The sequence below is a fragment of the Numida meleagris genome, chromosome 2 (genome assembly GCF_002078875.1).
Source record: "Numida meleagris isolate 19003 breed g44 Domestic line chromosome 2, NumMel1.0, whole genome shotgun sequence".
NCBI classification, from domain to species: domain Eukaryota; kingdom Metazoa; phylum Chordata; class Aves; order Galliformes; family Numididae; genus Numida; species Numida meleagris.
The window spans coordinates 47,511,204-47,528,946 of record NC_034410.1 but is presented as its reverse complement, the minus strand read 5'-3'; the positions used below and the strand labels follow the sequence as shown (position 1 = coordinate 47,528,946).

Genomic DNA, 17,743 nt, shown 5'->3' with positions numbered 1-17,743 from the left:
ACTGCATCAGTTGCACATCAAACTAGCTCCCGTTAAGGGTCCTCTCAGAATATTATGCTACAAAAACGTACCCCTCAAACACAAAAGTTTCTAAAATGAACAAAACAATAGTAAGTCCTGCACCTTTGCAATCCAGCTGTAAGTGAAGACTGTCTCTAGGTTCTCCCCACATGGGTATACCAGCACTGGTAGTTTGGTAAGTTAACTGGAATAGCATCCCCTCAACACACATGTAGTACCTCCCCTCACCACCACACATCAAGTACTTCCCAAATACCCATTTTCTTTCAAGGCACTAGATTAACAAAAATAGTTTGTTTAAAACGTGGCACCTTTTACACTCAGGTATTTCCCAAAGCACTTTTTAAGTCTATTCTGCAGTGAAAACCTGTTAGAACAGAAGTTTTGAGTTGTGTGGGTATGTAGCACCTTGAGTACCAAGGATCTGGATGTGGAGTGGGTGGGACAGTCACCAGTCATCTGCTGAGGCCTTGGAGTACATGGGTGGTTGACAGTAATCAATGTGAAAGTGTTCTGCACTGTGTCTAGGGTGCAGTGTAAGAGCATGCTACTTCAAGTATGGATTTTCTGTCAGCAGCAGCATTAAAAACGTGTATTGCACTCAGGAACTAGTTTACTGTAAGTGCATACCGTATCTAAAGGCACATACAATTTACTCATTACAAAAGGGAAAGTGTTTTCCACTTAAACATCAAAAGGAAAAAAATGATTTGCCAGTAAGGGGAAATCATATGTAAATAGAGAAAGTATTGTTTGGGATAAAGCTCTTGAGGCTAAATGAAAAAAAAAATCAATAATATACTGACAGTTTGATACTGGCTAGATTAGTCCCTATTGTCTTAGGCCTTCACCATATTCTGCATCCTTTACAACTGCAAATTTTGGAAAGACTTCTTAGGCTTCAAAACCTGCACTCTATAGACTGTATAAAGCTTTTTCTTAGCTTACTACAGAAGTAGGCAAGATAGAAAAAAGACGAAATTAATGTTCCATTTTTCTAAGAGACAGAGGTGACTTCACCAAGGCAGGACATGAGCCCATACAAAGCTTCAGGCTAACAGATGGGGTTCTCATTTAATGTATTTAAAATCAGACTTCTCTCTGAAGTAAATGCTCTGGGGTTGTTACTGAAATTTTGAGTATCCTTTCCTTCAATGCTGTGACCTTCCAGGTAAAAAACTGCTTGCTTTGGAAAGCTGTATGGTTGAAGAGGTGAGCTTAGCTCTTTCACTCAAGCATTGACAGTCCCCTTGGGTATCAACATCAGCCTGAAAAATGATGCAAGTTTCATATTCTGAAGAAGCACCATATGCCCGGCAAGCAGCATCTTTAAGGAAAGAAACATGAAGTCCTTCAGAAAACAAGGAGAAGCTTCCTCACTCACTACAAGCACATAAGTGGGAACAACTATACTGAACCCATGGCACACGGAACGAGTCCCCAACATACTATGAAGTTTGGTACTGCTCATCCAGCTGCTACAAGCTATAGGAATTATTGCTGCTGTCCTTTATGTGGGGAAAGCTACAGGCCACCTGCACAGAGTCTGATTTGGGGAGAACATGTGTTCTCAGATGTACTCCCAGTTCTTCAGGTAAGGGAGTAAACTCACAAAAGGTCTGAACATTGCATTCATGGAAATTGCTGAGCAAATGATAGCTGCGGGAGATGGGAGAATGGCTCTTCAACACATCCAGAAATAAAAGCGATATGCCCAGTTGTTGGGTCGGACTCTACATGCCACCTGCCTGTCACCAAAGTCCCCAACAAACCATGCTCAGACATCTGACTGTGAATTGGAGTGAGAATCAGATCAAGCTGGTGACTGGCAGGTGGAGACAAGCAGTCAGCTGGAAAGCCATGGTACTGACTCCAGCAGAGCACGTCTCAATATATTACAATGCCTTAGATGTATTAAAGTACTTCAGCGTGCGTAGTTTAGAAGTTAGGAGCACAAAGGGCATTTGCCTTTTAATAATGTTTTTATGAGCTGCCTGAGTGATTTGCAAGCAGTTCAATATCCACCGCTGCATACCATTACTGCTGTATTTCTTAGAAGACTGCTTGGATAACACAAGGGAGAAAATGACTGTGATCAAAGTGAAATTACAATACACAATCGCATTTCTGTGAACAATCTACACAGCTAATACAAATAGACTGGAAAAAATCGATTCAACAGGATCCATCAAAAAAAAAAACCAAAAAACACCAAAAACCTCGCACCAAAGCAATGCTTCCAAAACTATACCCCCTGAAGGTATGCTAATAAATAACTCTGTACTCTTATTTGGTTTATAATGTCACTATAAATGTGAAAGGATCTGAAAAAGGAAATGTTTGTGAGTTCTTTTATTAGACCTCATAATGTGCATACAACGTTGAAAACAAATTGTTTCACTCTTGCTTGGGACTAACTTGATCATCCTGAAATGTCACAAACAAATGGACTGCCTGCTCTTGCAAGATAGCATTGTGTGTTTTCAGTCATATTTCCAAATTCTTAAACACTCACTCATTAGTATACTGATGCATTTTCAAATAAGTACTTTGTCAGGTTAATGTTGCTTTCAGCAGATGATGCATCCACAACATTTTTTATACTTTGCAGTAAAAGGTTTTCAAAAAGATAGTGACTTTATAAACTCATTGGCTTGCTGAATTTATACGGTCTGTTGCTTATGTTACCTTTCTACTCTTAGAAGGTGCCTAAAAATGTTTGCATCTCTCCTTGATTGACCAGTCTTTGCTCCGGAGAAAGCCACTGTTATTTGCATCAAGCTTTTCCCACTGTTACATTTCTTGTGTGAATTGTAAATACATATGAAAGTTCAAATTATAATCACTATTTCAGAAATCATTCAAATTTCAGTGGAACTTTTCCAGGATGCCACTAAGAAGATGTGGAATAGGCACAAGTAAATTGATTTTGCTTTTTAATTGAGTTGTTTTACACTCTCTGTGCTTGTCAGTCTCATTGAATTACCTAGAGGAATAATCCAACTTTCTGGATATTCATCTCAGTCACACTCAGACCTAATTGGTCAGGAAGAGAAGCAGGACTTTTGGAAAAGACTATTACCTTTGTGTTTTTAGCATGCTAGGGGGTCACTCTGGGCTGAGATTGAGCACAGCTGCTGGTGGGCCTAGTCCTCAAGCAACAAATCACATCTCATCCAAAGGCTCTTGAAACTGGTGGGAAACTTTGATTCTGTTTCAACTCATCTCTGAGCACGTCTCAGGGGGATTCAATTAGTAACAAGTTTGGGAGAAGGAACCAGTAGCATCAGTAAGTCTGTATAGCAAAATATTGGTCCTGCTTAGTGCATCTTTTCATAAACAAAATTCTTCAAAACAGCCCAATTCTTGTTCAAGGCAGAGTACAAGGAGAAGGGCTGTTTTTATATTTCTGTCACATTCAGTGCACACAGTGTGGCACCAGGAAACAAGAAGGGCAAGAGGTGGGCTTGGGGTTTTCTTTGGGTCCCCAGAGCAAAACCAGGCATTAGGATGGCTGATATTTTGACAGTCTTTCAAATATCCCATTGGTAGTCCTCAGTATGCTTTATAGATACACTCAGCTGCCAGCAGACTGAACGATGTATTTTTTACATTGGCAGCAATCTGCTTTTGCTGTGTCAATTTCTGTTGGTTTATCGGAAGGTTTAATTCTGTTTTTGACAGCTACAAAATTGTTCTGTGGTCCTGACGGACTGATTATGGTTTTCCTACCTTCAGCCTGTTTTAGGCATTCAAATCCTAATGACAGATGTGCTGCATTTGTTTTTGTTTGTAATAAAAGGGGCTCACAGCCAAGGTGTGTAATCCTTTGGGTCCTATGTTTCAGCATTGAGGAAGAAAGTGGATTTTTTTCTGAATTTCCTGGGAAAGGTTGCCTCTAAATTATACAGATTCCTGTTTGATTCCCTGCAGAAATAACAAGCAGGACTGTCACCTGACAGAGGGGATGCTAATTTTGCAGTTACTCTACATGAAGGTTTGGCTTCTGTTGCTGAAGGAAGATATGTGTGCAGATTTTTCTACCTGGGCTCTCTATATGCCAGCGGTAGACATGAAGAGAGAAGACTGCAGAGCACAGGGTGCATTTCACGGTGCTGCCAGCAGTGTGGCTCTAATGACTATGCTTTCCTCAGAATCGTCATTTAGGTTCTCATTAGCTCTTGTTAAAATACATGACTTTCAACTTTTGCCATTAGAGGTACAAATATATTATTAACACCTTTTAGTCCAACATCTCTACAGAAGCGTTTCTAACTGCAATCTAAAAAAATTATACTGGAAAGAAACTTTGCATGCACTAAAAAGCACGTAGAGCATGAAGCTACATTAAGAAAGTAGGGCTTTGTACTATTCCCCTCTTGCATACACAAGCAGTGATATTTAATATTCTGAGTCTGTCATTAGACAGACTTTTCTCCATCTTTCCAAAGGGCTGCGCACAAAACACCCAGCATTTTCATGTTTCATCCTTCCTCACCTGCTGATTCATGCTAATCACAAGCATTAAAGTTTTTTTTCCAGAGAGTTACTTCCTTCAAGCTGTGTATCAAATGTTTACAAAGGTTCAAAAGGACTTTGGATTTCACATGGAAGATACGAATATGACTGTGTCCATCTGCTTATGAGGTCCCATCTGCAGTACTGCAGGTTAGACAGCAGAAGAAGCACTGGCACAGCTGCCCAGACAAAATGTGGGTCCCCATCCTTGGAGGCATTCAAGGCCAGGTTGGATGGGGTCCTGGGCAACCTGATCTAGTGGGTGGCAGCCCTGCCCACAGCAGTGGTGTTTGAACTGGATGGGCTTTAAGGTCCCTTCCAACCAAAAGCGCCACTTGATATGTACGATATCACATGTGGCATCACAGAGACTTAGTTGTTCTAATAAGTTCAAAAGCTCAGAAATCTGTTATGGCTAGGTTATAGGAGAGATCCAGATGTTAAATAATATTCAGTGTGTTCTGGCATTGCAATATATTTCATGGAAAGAAGTTCAGCATGTATTTTCACATACTGCATTTCCCATGTGAAGATTTTACAAGGCAATCGTCCAGGCTATCTTACCAGTATATTTTGTTCATGTTATCTGCAAATACCAGGGGAGACAAAGTAGGTATGAAAATGAGAATGGATATTGTCCTACTGCTATGTAATTGCAAGCCTACAGTTAGACCAAAATTGAGCTGCATCTTGCAATATCACTGCTTGAACACCATGCCAATCTGCTTTACAGATTAAGGTGAGGAAGAAAAGAAGCCTATACTCTTACCTATCAACTTAGACTAAAGTAGCTACATCAACAATATCTGAAACAGTGGGAAAGGATTATAAACAGTAATAATGACCAGAATGTCTGAGTTACAACAACAGAAACTTTTTATGTGGATACTCTGCAATTTTTATATGAGAAAAATCATGCAGCTGCTGTTGTGACCAACATATGGATGAGCAGTTCTTAATATACTTGAGATAAAATGTTGCCAAAAAAAGATCAATAGGATGGACCCAGAGGAAATAACAGAAGGATCTATGTAGAAAACACTGGGGAAGGACAGAATTAAAATGGACTTGTTTAGCAGTTGATATCCTACAAAGTATATTTCTCCTGAAAAATGTTAAAGACATAGGCATCACTTTAAATAAATCAAGAAGCAATGAATTACAAACTGTATAATTTCTTTGTCCTTTGAGGAGGCAAGTCTTTGTTGATCTATAGGAGCTGCGCTTACACTAAATGAGGCCAACCTCCTATATGCAGGAATTTTCCCTCCTCCTGCTTTCAGGAGCAACCTGTGTTGCTTTGCCTGAAGGATAGAAGCAAGTTAAATTAATGAGTTGCATTTGAGATATACTTTCCCAGCAGCCAAATAATAGTGATCAAGCCATTGTTCTTGCTTAACTTTGACTAAGATATTTAGGCATGCATAAGACTTATGTTCACAGACATAGATTTGTTTGATTCCTATTTCAAAACCTACAACCACCTCTAAAGCATTCAGTACAACAGAAAACTTGTAGACGATGTTTGCAGTGTTTGCCTTTATCTGTTGTGTAAACACCTGCTGAAACATTGTCCACTGTTCAAACCCCTGAGTGGAGCTACATTCCACAAAAGATTTCTCCCTTTGAGCAGAACTTCCCACTGAACAAAAAAATGCATAACCTTATAGGCCACACTCTCTTCTGTGTAACAAGTAACACAAGAAGGGAAGTGGGGACCTTGCTGTAACACTCAGAACTGCCATCAAATTCATCTCCCCACAGCAATCATCCTCCACTCAGTTCTCCATTCAGCTCTTCACCCTGGTGGAAGGAACAGGGTTTTCTGGGAGCCTGAGACCACAGCTGACACGGACGAGCACATTCTATAAGCCAAGTCCTCCTTCCCATTTGCTCTCCAGTGTTTTAGCAGGTGCCCTACTCCACACAATCCCTCTTGCAGTGCTGCTCAATTAGTCCTGCTCTCTGTGAGTGTGGGGTAGTGTGGGAGTGGGGAGGAATGGTAGGAAGAGGTTTATTAATAAAGGCAAGTTACACAAAGTCCTAGTGCCGCTCACATCTGTGATACTGATGATTTGAACTGTCAGGGATCTGATCTCTGGCTCCCTGGTAAACCCTGCATCTTCAGAGGTTGATGCTGCATAGTATGAGGTTGTCTCAGCCGTTCATTGTTTAACCTGGAGAGCTCTGAGGTGAGACTGGAGCCTTGCTCAGTCCATCCTGATAGTGTCTTGCCTGACTCATCTTGGGGGTGGGGGACCGAAGCACAGAAATGTAAGAAATTCAATAAATATATAAAATGCTCACCCACCATAACAAGACTTAGAGTCATAGAATCATAGAATGGCCTGGGTTGAAAAGGACCTCAAAGATCATCGAGTTTCAACCCCTCTGCTGAGTGCAGGGTTGCCAACCACTAGACCAGGCTGCCCAGAGCCACGTCCAGCCTTGCCTTGAATGCCTCCAGTGATGGGGCATCCACAACCTCCTTGGACAACCTGTTCCAGTGCATCACCACCCTCTGCGTGAAAAACTTCCTCCTAATATCTAACCTAAACCTCCCCTGTCTTAGTTTAAAACCATTCCCCCTTGTCCTATCACTACCAATCCATGTAAACAGTCATTCCCCCTCCTGTTTATACGCTCCCTTCAAGTACTGGAAGGCCACAGTGAGGTCTCCTCCAAGCCTTCTCTTCTCCAAGCTAAACAAGCCCAGTTCCCTCAACCTGTCTTCACAGGAGAGATGCTCCAGGCCTCTGATCAATTCCTATGAGCCAGAAGAAAGGAAAAAAAAAGGAAAAACATCACTTCTGTCACTTAACAAAGTCTGCATAGCTGTAACAGGAGAACTGAACAGGTTCCCTCTCAAATGTTTTCAAGTGGGTTTTTTTTCATCTCTTATGTTTTGCGTTCTGCTCCACGCCTTAAATCAGAAAACACACAGCTGCAGTGCACAGTGTGTCATCAGTGTGCGTGGCAGAACTGCAGCTGATCACCCACAAAAAGTACTGCCCAACCCCAACTCCAGCCCTGCACCCAGATGCTCCATAGTGCTGTGCAGGGGGCTGAGAGCAGCCACAAAACTGGGAGAAGGGGCTGTGCCCAGCTCCCACTCTCATCTTTGGCACTGCACTGTTTTGTGAGCTAAAATGTGGGCATTTAAAATGGCACTTTTAGGTGTTTTACAGGTGTCTTGTCCATGCGCTGCTTCTGGTGCTCTTTGCGGACAGGTGGGTGATGGGAACACATGGTGATGTGCCCAGAACATGAGCTGGTGCTCAGCCCTGAAGAAGAACTTCCTTTACAAGCCTTGCCTCATTCAGTCTGGTGCAGTCAACAAAACAAGACAAAATATCCTTCCTTACAATGGGAATGCTCAGTAAATTACATAAACAGAGGCATCAAATTTCAGTAAGAGGTCCCAGTTACCAGCTTTGTCAAAGAGTCATGGATCACTACCTCCAGCTTAATAGGGCTGCTCTCACTGAGGGAAAAAAGACCAACCTGGGGCTGAGATGACATGTGGAGCTTTTTAACCCATGGCTGCTTATCAGCTATCTGCTTTTCACTTCCGACAGGAAAAACCTTCAGCATCTTTAGGAGAAATGACTTACGGGAACATCAGTGTCAGCACTAATAATCAAATGATGGAGGGCTTTTTTCACAGCCTCGCTAGCACAGAATTTTGTTTTAACCTCTTTTGTCGTAATGAAAGAAATATCCTGAAGTCTGCACAAGATACATCCCTGGGGCAATGCCATCAAGTCAATGAATTTCTATAAAAAGATTAACTGGGACAGTTGTAACATGTCTGTATTCCCATGCTAGATCACTAATTACCTCCATTTGTTTTCCATAATGGACTTCTATCTCAGCGGAGGTTTTTTTGCCATGAAAATTTTTCTCACTTGCAGCAATAGTAAAGTCACATTCTCATTTGTCCTTCCAAGGGCAATGCTGTCTTTTCCCCATTTTTCCAGCCCTCAGGCCTCTGAGGCAGTGCCCACCACATCAGCTCATGCAATTACCCCCTGAATCAAGTGGATCTTGTACTCAAACACAGTGAGTTAAGGTCTTTCACTCATTTGTATCCCAAAAAGTCCAAAGCGATTTAAATGAGCACAGGGGAGACTTGGGTAAGAACTGTTTTTTTTTAGGATTTTCACAGCTGCTTTCAGCACCTGCCAAATTACCCAGATGTTGCAGCACTATATTCAGTGTGGTTCAGACTCCTTAAAGAACAAGAGGCTGCTTCTCAGCCCTTTTCTCAGTCTTTTTAATAACTGCTGGTTTTAAAAAGCTGCATGTGTGATTTTGAAACAGCGGCAGATTCTTAAGGGCAGGAACATGTTGCGCCCTGGAAGACTTGTTGTGGCCGTGGTGGGGATGAGGAGGGGGGAGCGGAGGGGCTGCAGAGCTGCCTGGCTCATGCAGACCCCATCGCTTGCTTTTTCTCTCCCAGCATCCCAGGTAAATCCACCTCTGTTTCTTGCTTCCCTCTACTTTTTCTTATTATTGAAGTCTTGTGGATTTTTTCTTTCAAATTACATTTTTAGAAACTCCACCTCCTCTCAAAAGCAAACTGTTACTGTTCCCATCATATTAGTGCTTTTGTCCTCTTCTTAACCAAGAACCATTTTGTCTGCATCATTTTGTGAGCATGCTTTTGGATCATGCTATCACGTGGTGGTATTTTTTTTCCTTTCTATCAAAAATGAATATAAGTAATTAATTGATTTTTCTACTATTCTTTCTGAAGAATTAAATGAACTGTGTAGTCACACAGTTGCCTAGCAATACAGACGAAGAACCACAGCACACAGAATACATCCTGGTAAAAAAAGTACTAAAAAATCAATGGCAGTGACAAGCTTGCATGTAGTTATGAACAAAGGTTGATTAGTGCTGTTTTCAGGAAAGAGGTTGGTGTCATTCAGCCTGGAAATAATACATCAGTGAAAGAACACTGGTTCCTAACACACAAGCCCCCAGCCCAGTGAGGAGAAGTGAGGACACTACCAGTAATCGGGACGCTGGGGTTTAGAGTAATACATCAGCTAAGGTGATCCTCAGTACCAACTTTTATCATATGAGACCTCAACAATATACTCTGGTGACGTGTCTCAGATGTATGGCACTGAAACTGTGCTGGGTGCAAAAGACAGTGGAAAAAATGGGCCAGTACATGATAGTGCAGTGGACATGACATTGTCGTGTGGAAGAGTGTTTTCATAATGAAAGGGAATTGAGAAATCTAATTTTTCTGTATCTGCTTTGGCACACAGAGCTGTGCTGTGCCCGGGGACACATCTGCTGAGCGTCTGCCCAGTGCTTCCCAGAGTCTCAGAAACACAAAAATATACCGCCAGACAGGGATGAGGAGCTCTGGCTGCCAACACAATGCAGCTGTAAAGTTTAAAACTTGCATAAAAAGCCTCTGCACTCACCCAAAAACTTCACTGAAGGGCTTTGAAGGGAAGGAGAGCTTTGAGTTGACTAAAAGTACCTAAGGCTACAGCTATCCTGGCAGTGCTGTGGTGCAGCTGGAGCAGAGTGGAGTGAGGAGTGAAGGAGATGGAGTTGGCATTCACACCATGCATTCAAGGGGGTTGCATTAGGTGAGTGACTGCCCCCATGGTGTCTCAGCACTCGTTGGCAGCTGCAAGGCACATGAAGTGGAGAGCATTTCTGGGATGAGCATCATTTGAAGTGAAGGCTCATTCACTTGGCTCCATGGAATAAGTCAGAGAAATGGAGACCAACTGCAGTTTAAAAATGCATTTGAAACACAAACCAAAAATGCTGAGATGGGCAAAGGCTGGAAGGGAGTTTTTGGGTGCACAGCCAGCATCCCGGAGACTACTGACTGTTCACATATCTCCAAGGAATTTCCCAAGGGCATCGGGAAGGGATGAAAAAATACTGGTGTGAAGAGGAAGATGAGAAGATGGCCTTCCTTTCTGCCTCCCTTACCCCTGGAGAGCGCTGAGATGGGTGGGTGGAAGAGCAGATTGTGCATCCTCCTCTTCCGCAGGGGATGAGCCCCCATTTACCGCCTGCATGGAGGATGCTAAGATTGTCCAAAGCTGGAGGATACCCTGAGGTGAAGCTCTATTGATGTGTATTACTTTGAACCAATGAATATTTCATTACTGGAGAGAGAGAATATGAATCAATAATTCAGGAGCAAGGAAAGGGAAAGAGCTGGGTTTGAGCCACTGCTAGAGGATACATTTCACTATAAAGCACTTAAACTATGTGGTTTCTTCAAAGACCACCTTAATTACAGGCACCTACATTCTCTTCAATAAAGTCCTAAAACCAGTAATACTCATTGGATTATTAAAACCATCCTTTGCCCCCATTAATCTAATCAACAAGCAAAGTTTAACATATTGCTTCAAACCAGGATTTTCTGTTGCCTCAAGCAGGTGTGAGAATAGAAAACATGGAAATGCTGCTTAGAAGGACCTTCAGGAGGCTGAGAAAGAGAGAAGAGAGAGAAAATTGAGTTGGGAAATCCTGGGAGAGGAAAGAGCATACTGGCGTTAATTGAAAGATATCGAAGTAATTAAAATAATTGCCATGAGATAAAGACACAAGTAGGGAAGCATTGGGTGTACTTGTAGCAGGAATAATATTTCTGCTCTAATTTCACTTTGAACTGAACCTTGATGAAAAAGGAAATAAAGGATTAGTGATACAGAAAAAAACCAAACCTATTTTTCTAAAGAAGCAAAACAGATTGATGATTCCAAAGCATCAAATTCCATCTAGAAGTACCTGGAATATCTGTAATGTGAAAGGGAGTTAAATAAACTAATGTTGCCAAAACCAGTTATTTGCATGAAAGCACAGGTTACAGTCATTTTTTACTTGAATAAAAAAGTTCTCAAATTGTTCAAATGTCTTTTTTCCAAAGGAATACATTTTCAAACCAACACTTTCTGATATGGGAGTTATAGAATCATAGAATGGATTGGGTTGGAAGGGACCTCAAGGATCATCAAGCTCCAAGTTGTAATGACTTTATCACAGAAAATATTACAGACAAATTTAAAATGTGTAAAATGGTGGTATCAAACTGAAGCATTTTATCTTACTGCTCTAATTTTTTTTTTTAAATTGAAGCTATTTTGCTTTCATGCTCAGAAATTGCACAAAATATTTTCCCACCCTGCTCCCTTCCCTTGCGGCAGCCTGTGCAAGAAGAGCAACGTACTGTGCTACTCTCCGCTGCAAAACACTACACTGATGGGCATTTTTATCCATGTACAGCACTCAAGTAATTATCCTATCCTAAGGGAAAAACTTTCTTAATATTTTGGTTTAGGTACATGAATTAATATTGCCCATATGCACAAAAGCAATAGCAGCTTTTGCAAGCTCTTTCTAGAACTTGCATTGCTGTGAGTGCTCATTTGTTCAATAAGTAGCAGAACGAAGACTGGAATATCTCCTCTGATCTCCTCAAAGAATATAAGATGGCCCGAGGTGTATTCATTTTGGTGTATGAGGACTGACCATGCATAAGTAGGTTAACTTCCAGCTGACAGGGCGGGTTTGCTTATTAAATAATTAAGTATGTAAATAAAATCCTGACAAAATTTCTGCTAACTTCAGCAGCATCTGGATTTCACTCCAGGTGCTTTCAAAGGATGCATATTTATTTTTACAATGAAACAAAAGACAACGAAAACCAGACATGAGATAGCTCAGTTTTTGGAGCAGACACACTTGCACACTCACCTACCTTCCCCAGGGTTATAATTTATCCAGTCCTTGTGGAAAAGCTGGGGGCCTTAGCGAGAGGCAAGGAGTTGGAGGAGAAGATGAAGGTATGCTGAAGGACCAGGCCCGCCACGTATCTACGGGGAGGCCTGAAGGTGTACACAGGTGTACATTGAGTGTATGTTCACCTCACCTTGTCTCTCCAGATGGACAAGATTTAAATTAAGAGAACAAGATCAAAAAAGGTCCAGCTAACCAGTGCTGTGTGAGGTTCTTCCAGCTCCTCCAGCATCCTATGCTACCAGCAGCAGGGAATGCCCTGGAGGCGATGGGAATAGTACACCCCAAAGGCCCTGCCTGCCTCTGCACCATAACTGCACTTCTTTTCATGTAGTTTCGGTGGCTTTCCTTTGCAGATTCATTCACGGGACTGATAAACATAATGACCGACATCATCTGGCGCTACACGGGAGATTTCATGGCCCCTGATATCGTTTGCAGAGTCGTCCGCTACTTACAGGTACAGGACCGTGTGCTCTCCTCTATGCCCGTGCTCACCCTAACAAAATGCTGCACACACGCTTTGCTACCACCTGAAGTGCTAAATGCTACAAGTAGTCACTTAACGTTTAAACACATTTATTTAAAACATATTAAGTCCTTCACCTTTTGTAGAAAGGAAAAGGAAAAAGGTCTGAGTGAAAATATGTTTAACTGTAAGACTTTTTTTTTTTTGTAGTAAGAGTTTTCATATATTCCTAGAGCAGTGTTTTAGCTGGCACTGATTTCTGCAGTAAACATGTCTCAGCTGCTTTCTTGTATATCTTCCGCTCCAGGTGGTCCTCCTCTATGCTTCGACCTATGTCCTCGTGTCCCTGAGCATAGACCGGTATCATGCCATAGTTTACCCCATGAAGTTCATGCAAGGAGGTAGGAGAATTTGCATACCTTGCTACTGCTATGGATAGTATTGGCTAGCTTCATTTTGCTAAGAAAATTTTCAAAATTATTAACCCCATTGCCATGAATAATTAATTCCTGCTGGACTCTGTTACCATTCTCTGAATGGCAAAGGAGCTGTGATATCCAGATTTATTAAACTGCACTTAGCCCTCAGCAGTTTTTATAAGCATTGTGTTAGCAAAGAATGAAATGACATTTTAAAAATATAAAGGTTTTCATTATCTTCCAGCATTTTGAGAAAATTATTATGGGCAAAAGGAATCCCTTACAGCTATACTGACTCTAGGAGCTGCGACAGCTTTATTACCTGTATATTCACATGAAAAAATAATTTGGATAGAGTGCAGTACTGAGAATTGATATGACAGTTTGATGTGAACTTCAAAAACTATAGCAACAAAGTTTGGACATTGATTCTATTTTAAAATTTCTTCAATTTGTCATTTTTGCAGCACTCAAATATACCTTGTATGCTTAGTGACACAATTTAAAGAACACAATTTCTTTCCTACGCAGCTTAAAGCCTGAAGTTATGTATGTTGCACAGGGTGAATAAATAGCTATAGCAGCAGGGGGGAAGGGGATCAGTTACAAAAGTGATGGTGCCTGAAAGATGCACTTCAATCAGAGAGAAATATCATTCTTACTTCGGACTAATGATGACTTTTGTCAGCCAGCTCTATTTGGGGGATCAGAATAATGGTCCTCTTTGGCCTTAAAAAGCTGTGAATCCATCACAGCCCAGACAGTGTTGCACCTTTGGCAGATGTTAAAGCCTGAAAGCTTCAAATGCTTGTGTGAAGTTAAGCTTAACATCCCCCAGCATGCAGACCGGCTTTGTCAGAGCGGGGAGGATTGCTACCAAGCTTTTTTGAGTGGGCTTTTGGGTGTGCAGTGTATGCTGCAGCTCCCACCAGCCTGGGGTTCACAAACCAGCTGGAGCCAAGCAGGTGCTACTGGACAGCCCAATGACATTTCTTCTTTAAAGAACCTCCTGGGATTAGCAAAGAGGTTGTAACAACAACAAAAAAACCCTCTATAAGTGCTTTTCATTTCTGTTGCTATGGAAAATTTGATAGTTTAAAGAACAAATCGTATGCAATTTTTTTTATTCTCATGGGAAGAAGGCTTTCTTTTATGTGAAGCAGACTCAATTAAACTCATCCTGCAGCTCACCAAGTGTAGGAAATCTCAGACCTAAGAGATCTCAGTCCTCATTCTTCTCCTCCACAATGCATGTCACCTCTCACCTGCCCTACAGTGTGCAGAAGATGCTCAGTACACCACACCATTCCTCTACCACTCAACACAGGATGGCCAGGGGCCGAGCTGCAGTTTGCTGTATAACACAGGGATAATGAGTCTAGGGTGGCTGAAGAAGCACACCTGTTTCCCCTCATCACATGTACTGAAGCCCAAGTGGTTCAGGATGCTTTTCTAAGATCTGGCATGCTCATCATGATGAGCACCCTGATGAGCACCACCTGCTTCCAGTGCGGCTGGTACCATGGACAGATGTCTTTCATGGAGCCAAGATCAGGTAACCAGCTGTGTATGTTCAATGGGAAAAAGGAGGCAGAGGTAAATTCAAAAGAATACCTAAGAAGGCATATTCATCATAGAAACTTCCTGGAATACATACATGTATACATTAACCCTTTGCACTTAGCTGTTCCTGGCAGAGGTTTCCTGTGTGCAGCTCTTAGGAGTCTTGTAGAAGAACAAAATGATTTACAAAACTTTGTCATTGGTGATGACCCAGAAACTGTCAAAACAATTGTAAGTCAATCAGCGGCAAGTAGCACGTTTTGTTTCTTTTCAGAGCGAAATGCTCATCCCCCAAAACCCTTCAGTCAAGAAACAAAAGAGTTGTTTACCCTTTTCAAACATTACATTCACCTGTAGCTCTGCAAATATTATTTTGGAAAAAAAAGTCAAACTTTTTTTTAGAAAATGCCAAACAATTTGTTCCTTTTTTTTAAACTATATGCTTTATTTCCAGCTGTGAGTTACGTTAAAAAACATTTGAAAGAAGCTGTATTCTTAAGGGCTTCTAAGAAAATAGACATGAACAGTTAAATATTTCATACTCACTTTGCAAGCACATAATTGACACCAGAAACTGCAAGGTGGAGAACTACACTTTTTAATCCCAGCACTTCTGCTCAATGAGGCACCAAGCAACCAACTCATTAAAAAAAAATTGAAGATTACAAGCTCAAGGAGAGAAGAAACTGAGAAGTTACAACAGAAGGCATTACATAAATATTTCACCATTTTGAAAAGATATGTATGAATAATGTGCAAATTAACCATAATTTTTGGGGGCAAACACTGAGGTCCGTTCAATCACTGAGATCCTGGAACAGTTCTCTCCAGATTTAAAATGGTACTTTCTTGGAGGAAGGATTGCAAAGCATTGCCATTCACAGTAGCAGGGAGCAAAACTCCCACCAGGATGGTGCGTCCCTATCAGATGTGGATAGGGGCAGGCAGAGATACACAAAGCCACTGTCACAGTGTGGATGGAGGAAGTGGAACAAAAGGGATGAAGACTGCATCCAAAGAGGGTGGCCAGCAGGGCAAGAGAAGTGAGTGTCTCCCTCCTTCCTTCTCCTAGGAAGACAGGCTGAGGTAGCTGGGCTTGTTCAGTCGGGAGAAGGGCCCCGGGGAACCTCACTGCAGCATTCCAGCACCTTGAGGGGAGCTTACAAACAGGAAGGAGAGTGACTTTTTACATGGTCTGTGAGAGATAGGACAAGGGCGAATAGTTTTAAACTAAAAGAGGGGAAATCTAGGTTAGATGTTAGGCAGAAATTCTTTACTCAGAGGGTGGTGAGGCACTGGCACAGGCTGCCCAGAGAAGCTGTGGGTGCCCCATCCCTGGAGGCATTCAAGCCCAGGTTGGATGAGGCCCTGGGCAGCCTGAGCTGGTGGGTAGCACCCCTGCTCATGGCAGGGGATTGGAACTGGGTGGGCTTTAAAATCGCTTCCAACCCAAGACATTCTGTGATTCTGTGAAAAGGACCATTATGACAGCCACTACCAGAACTCACAACAGATTCCTGCTAATGCTGGATGTTGGTCTTGTACATTCTAGTATGGAAAACTCTAAATTTAAAGAAAAATATCATTTTGAAAGGAAAACACTGACAAAGGGTAAATAGAATATTGTACAGAGTATTATATAGAATATTAGAAATATGTTATTTGATTCTATTTATAACTTATATAGTCCTATTTATATTATTTGCCAGCATTTAGAGCATTTACAATGAATAAATAAACTGCTTATGAGGCAGCCAATTAACGTTAGTCCAATAAAACAAAAATCTACCCAGATGCTACCATTGCTCTGCAAAGCTTTTAAGATTAGCAAGGCCATGTTTTATCAAACACAAGGAACATTTAAAAATGAAAATAAGTGAACACTGCAGCTAATACTTTATGAAACACAAAAATAAAACAACTCTTGCCAAACCCAAACTGCCTACTTCTCATCAAATTAATGGTGTACAAAAAATAAGGTATGTTGTCTGTGACCTTTCCACCTTAGAAGCAGACGCATGGGTCCCTTCGAGGCTTGTACGCATGCTGTTCAAGTTACTTGCTTACAATATAAAGCCCTTCCTGTCAGGAAATATTCTGTGAAACTCTTAATACTCCTTTTGCTAAGTTTATTCAGTTATGCTTTGGGAAACCTTATGGTTCTCCTCTACCAGTGCAATATTTATAGACTTAATTTAACCCTCTCACTTATGTGGTTGTCATCAGAGATTCCCTAAACCCTAGATTAGAAGGACTGTATTTTGCTGAATGTGGGTAGCATTTAAAGATGAGCAGGATAAATGAATATTTGCAACTGATGTTTCATAAAGCATAAAATTACTTTTAAAATGCTTCTCCCACACGCTTTCATATTGCTCTTTGAGCTTCAAGGAAGAAAGCCATTCTTCTTGATATCCATAATTCAAAGTGATTTTCTATTTCACAGGTCACTCCAGGTATTTTGTAGGCATGGTGGACAATAAAGTATTTCAACACTGAATCTTCTTGGATCAAAAATCTGCCCCCATCTGTGCCTCTAGCAATCTGACTCTGGAGGAATAACTGCTGCTAAGAATCACTAGTGTAATGCAGATCAGCTGCTCCTCCCTACACTTTTCAGCTAGAGCTACATGGATTTTAGTCAAAAGATATATATCTGTGAAAACTAAAGCTTCAGGGCTGTTTACTCCAACCAGTTGATTTTTATAGAATTCCATAGGTGCCACATGGCATCATTTGGCTTTCTACCAGTTTTCCCTATCTGTCAAGGAGGCCATAAGCCAGGTGGAAGCAGTAACCCAAATCTGCTTGAACTCCCATTCTTGATCCTTGAACTCCCATTCTTCAGCAGGCAGTCTGGCAGGATCTCCTAGCCTCTGGCTTTTGCAGCAAAGAAAACCACTCAGTACTTGAGTGCTAGCCCAACACAGTGTTCCCCGTCTCACAGTTAGCTGCCCACCCT

At 41.5% G+C, this 17,743-nt stretch overlaps 1 protein-coding gene across 1 annotated transcript in view; it reads left to right on the top strand.

Annotated features, from left to right (window-relative positions):
* NPSR1 (neuropeptide S receptor 1) overlaps positions 1-17,743 on the top strand; it is a 55,291-nt gene that overhangs the window by 25,091 nt on the left and 12,457 nt on the right. Inside the window, exons 3-4 of the mRNA XM_021388673.1 lie at positions 12,687-12,790; positions 13,107-13,200. Coding sequence (XP_021244348.1) covers positions 12,687-12,790; positions 13,107-13,200 — 198 coding nt within the window. The remainder of the gene's footprint in view (positions 1-12,686; positions 12,791-13,106; positions 13,201-17,743) is intronic.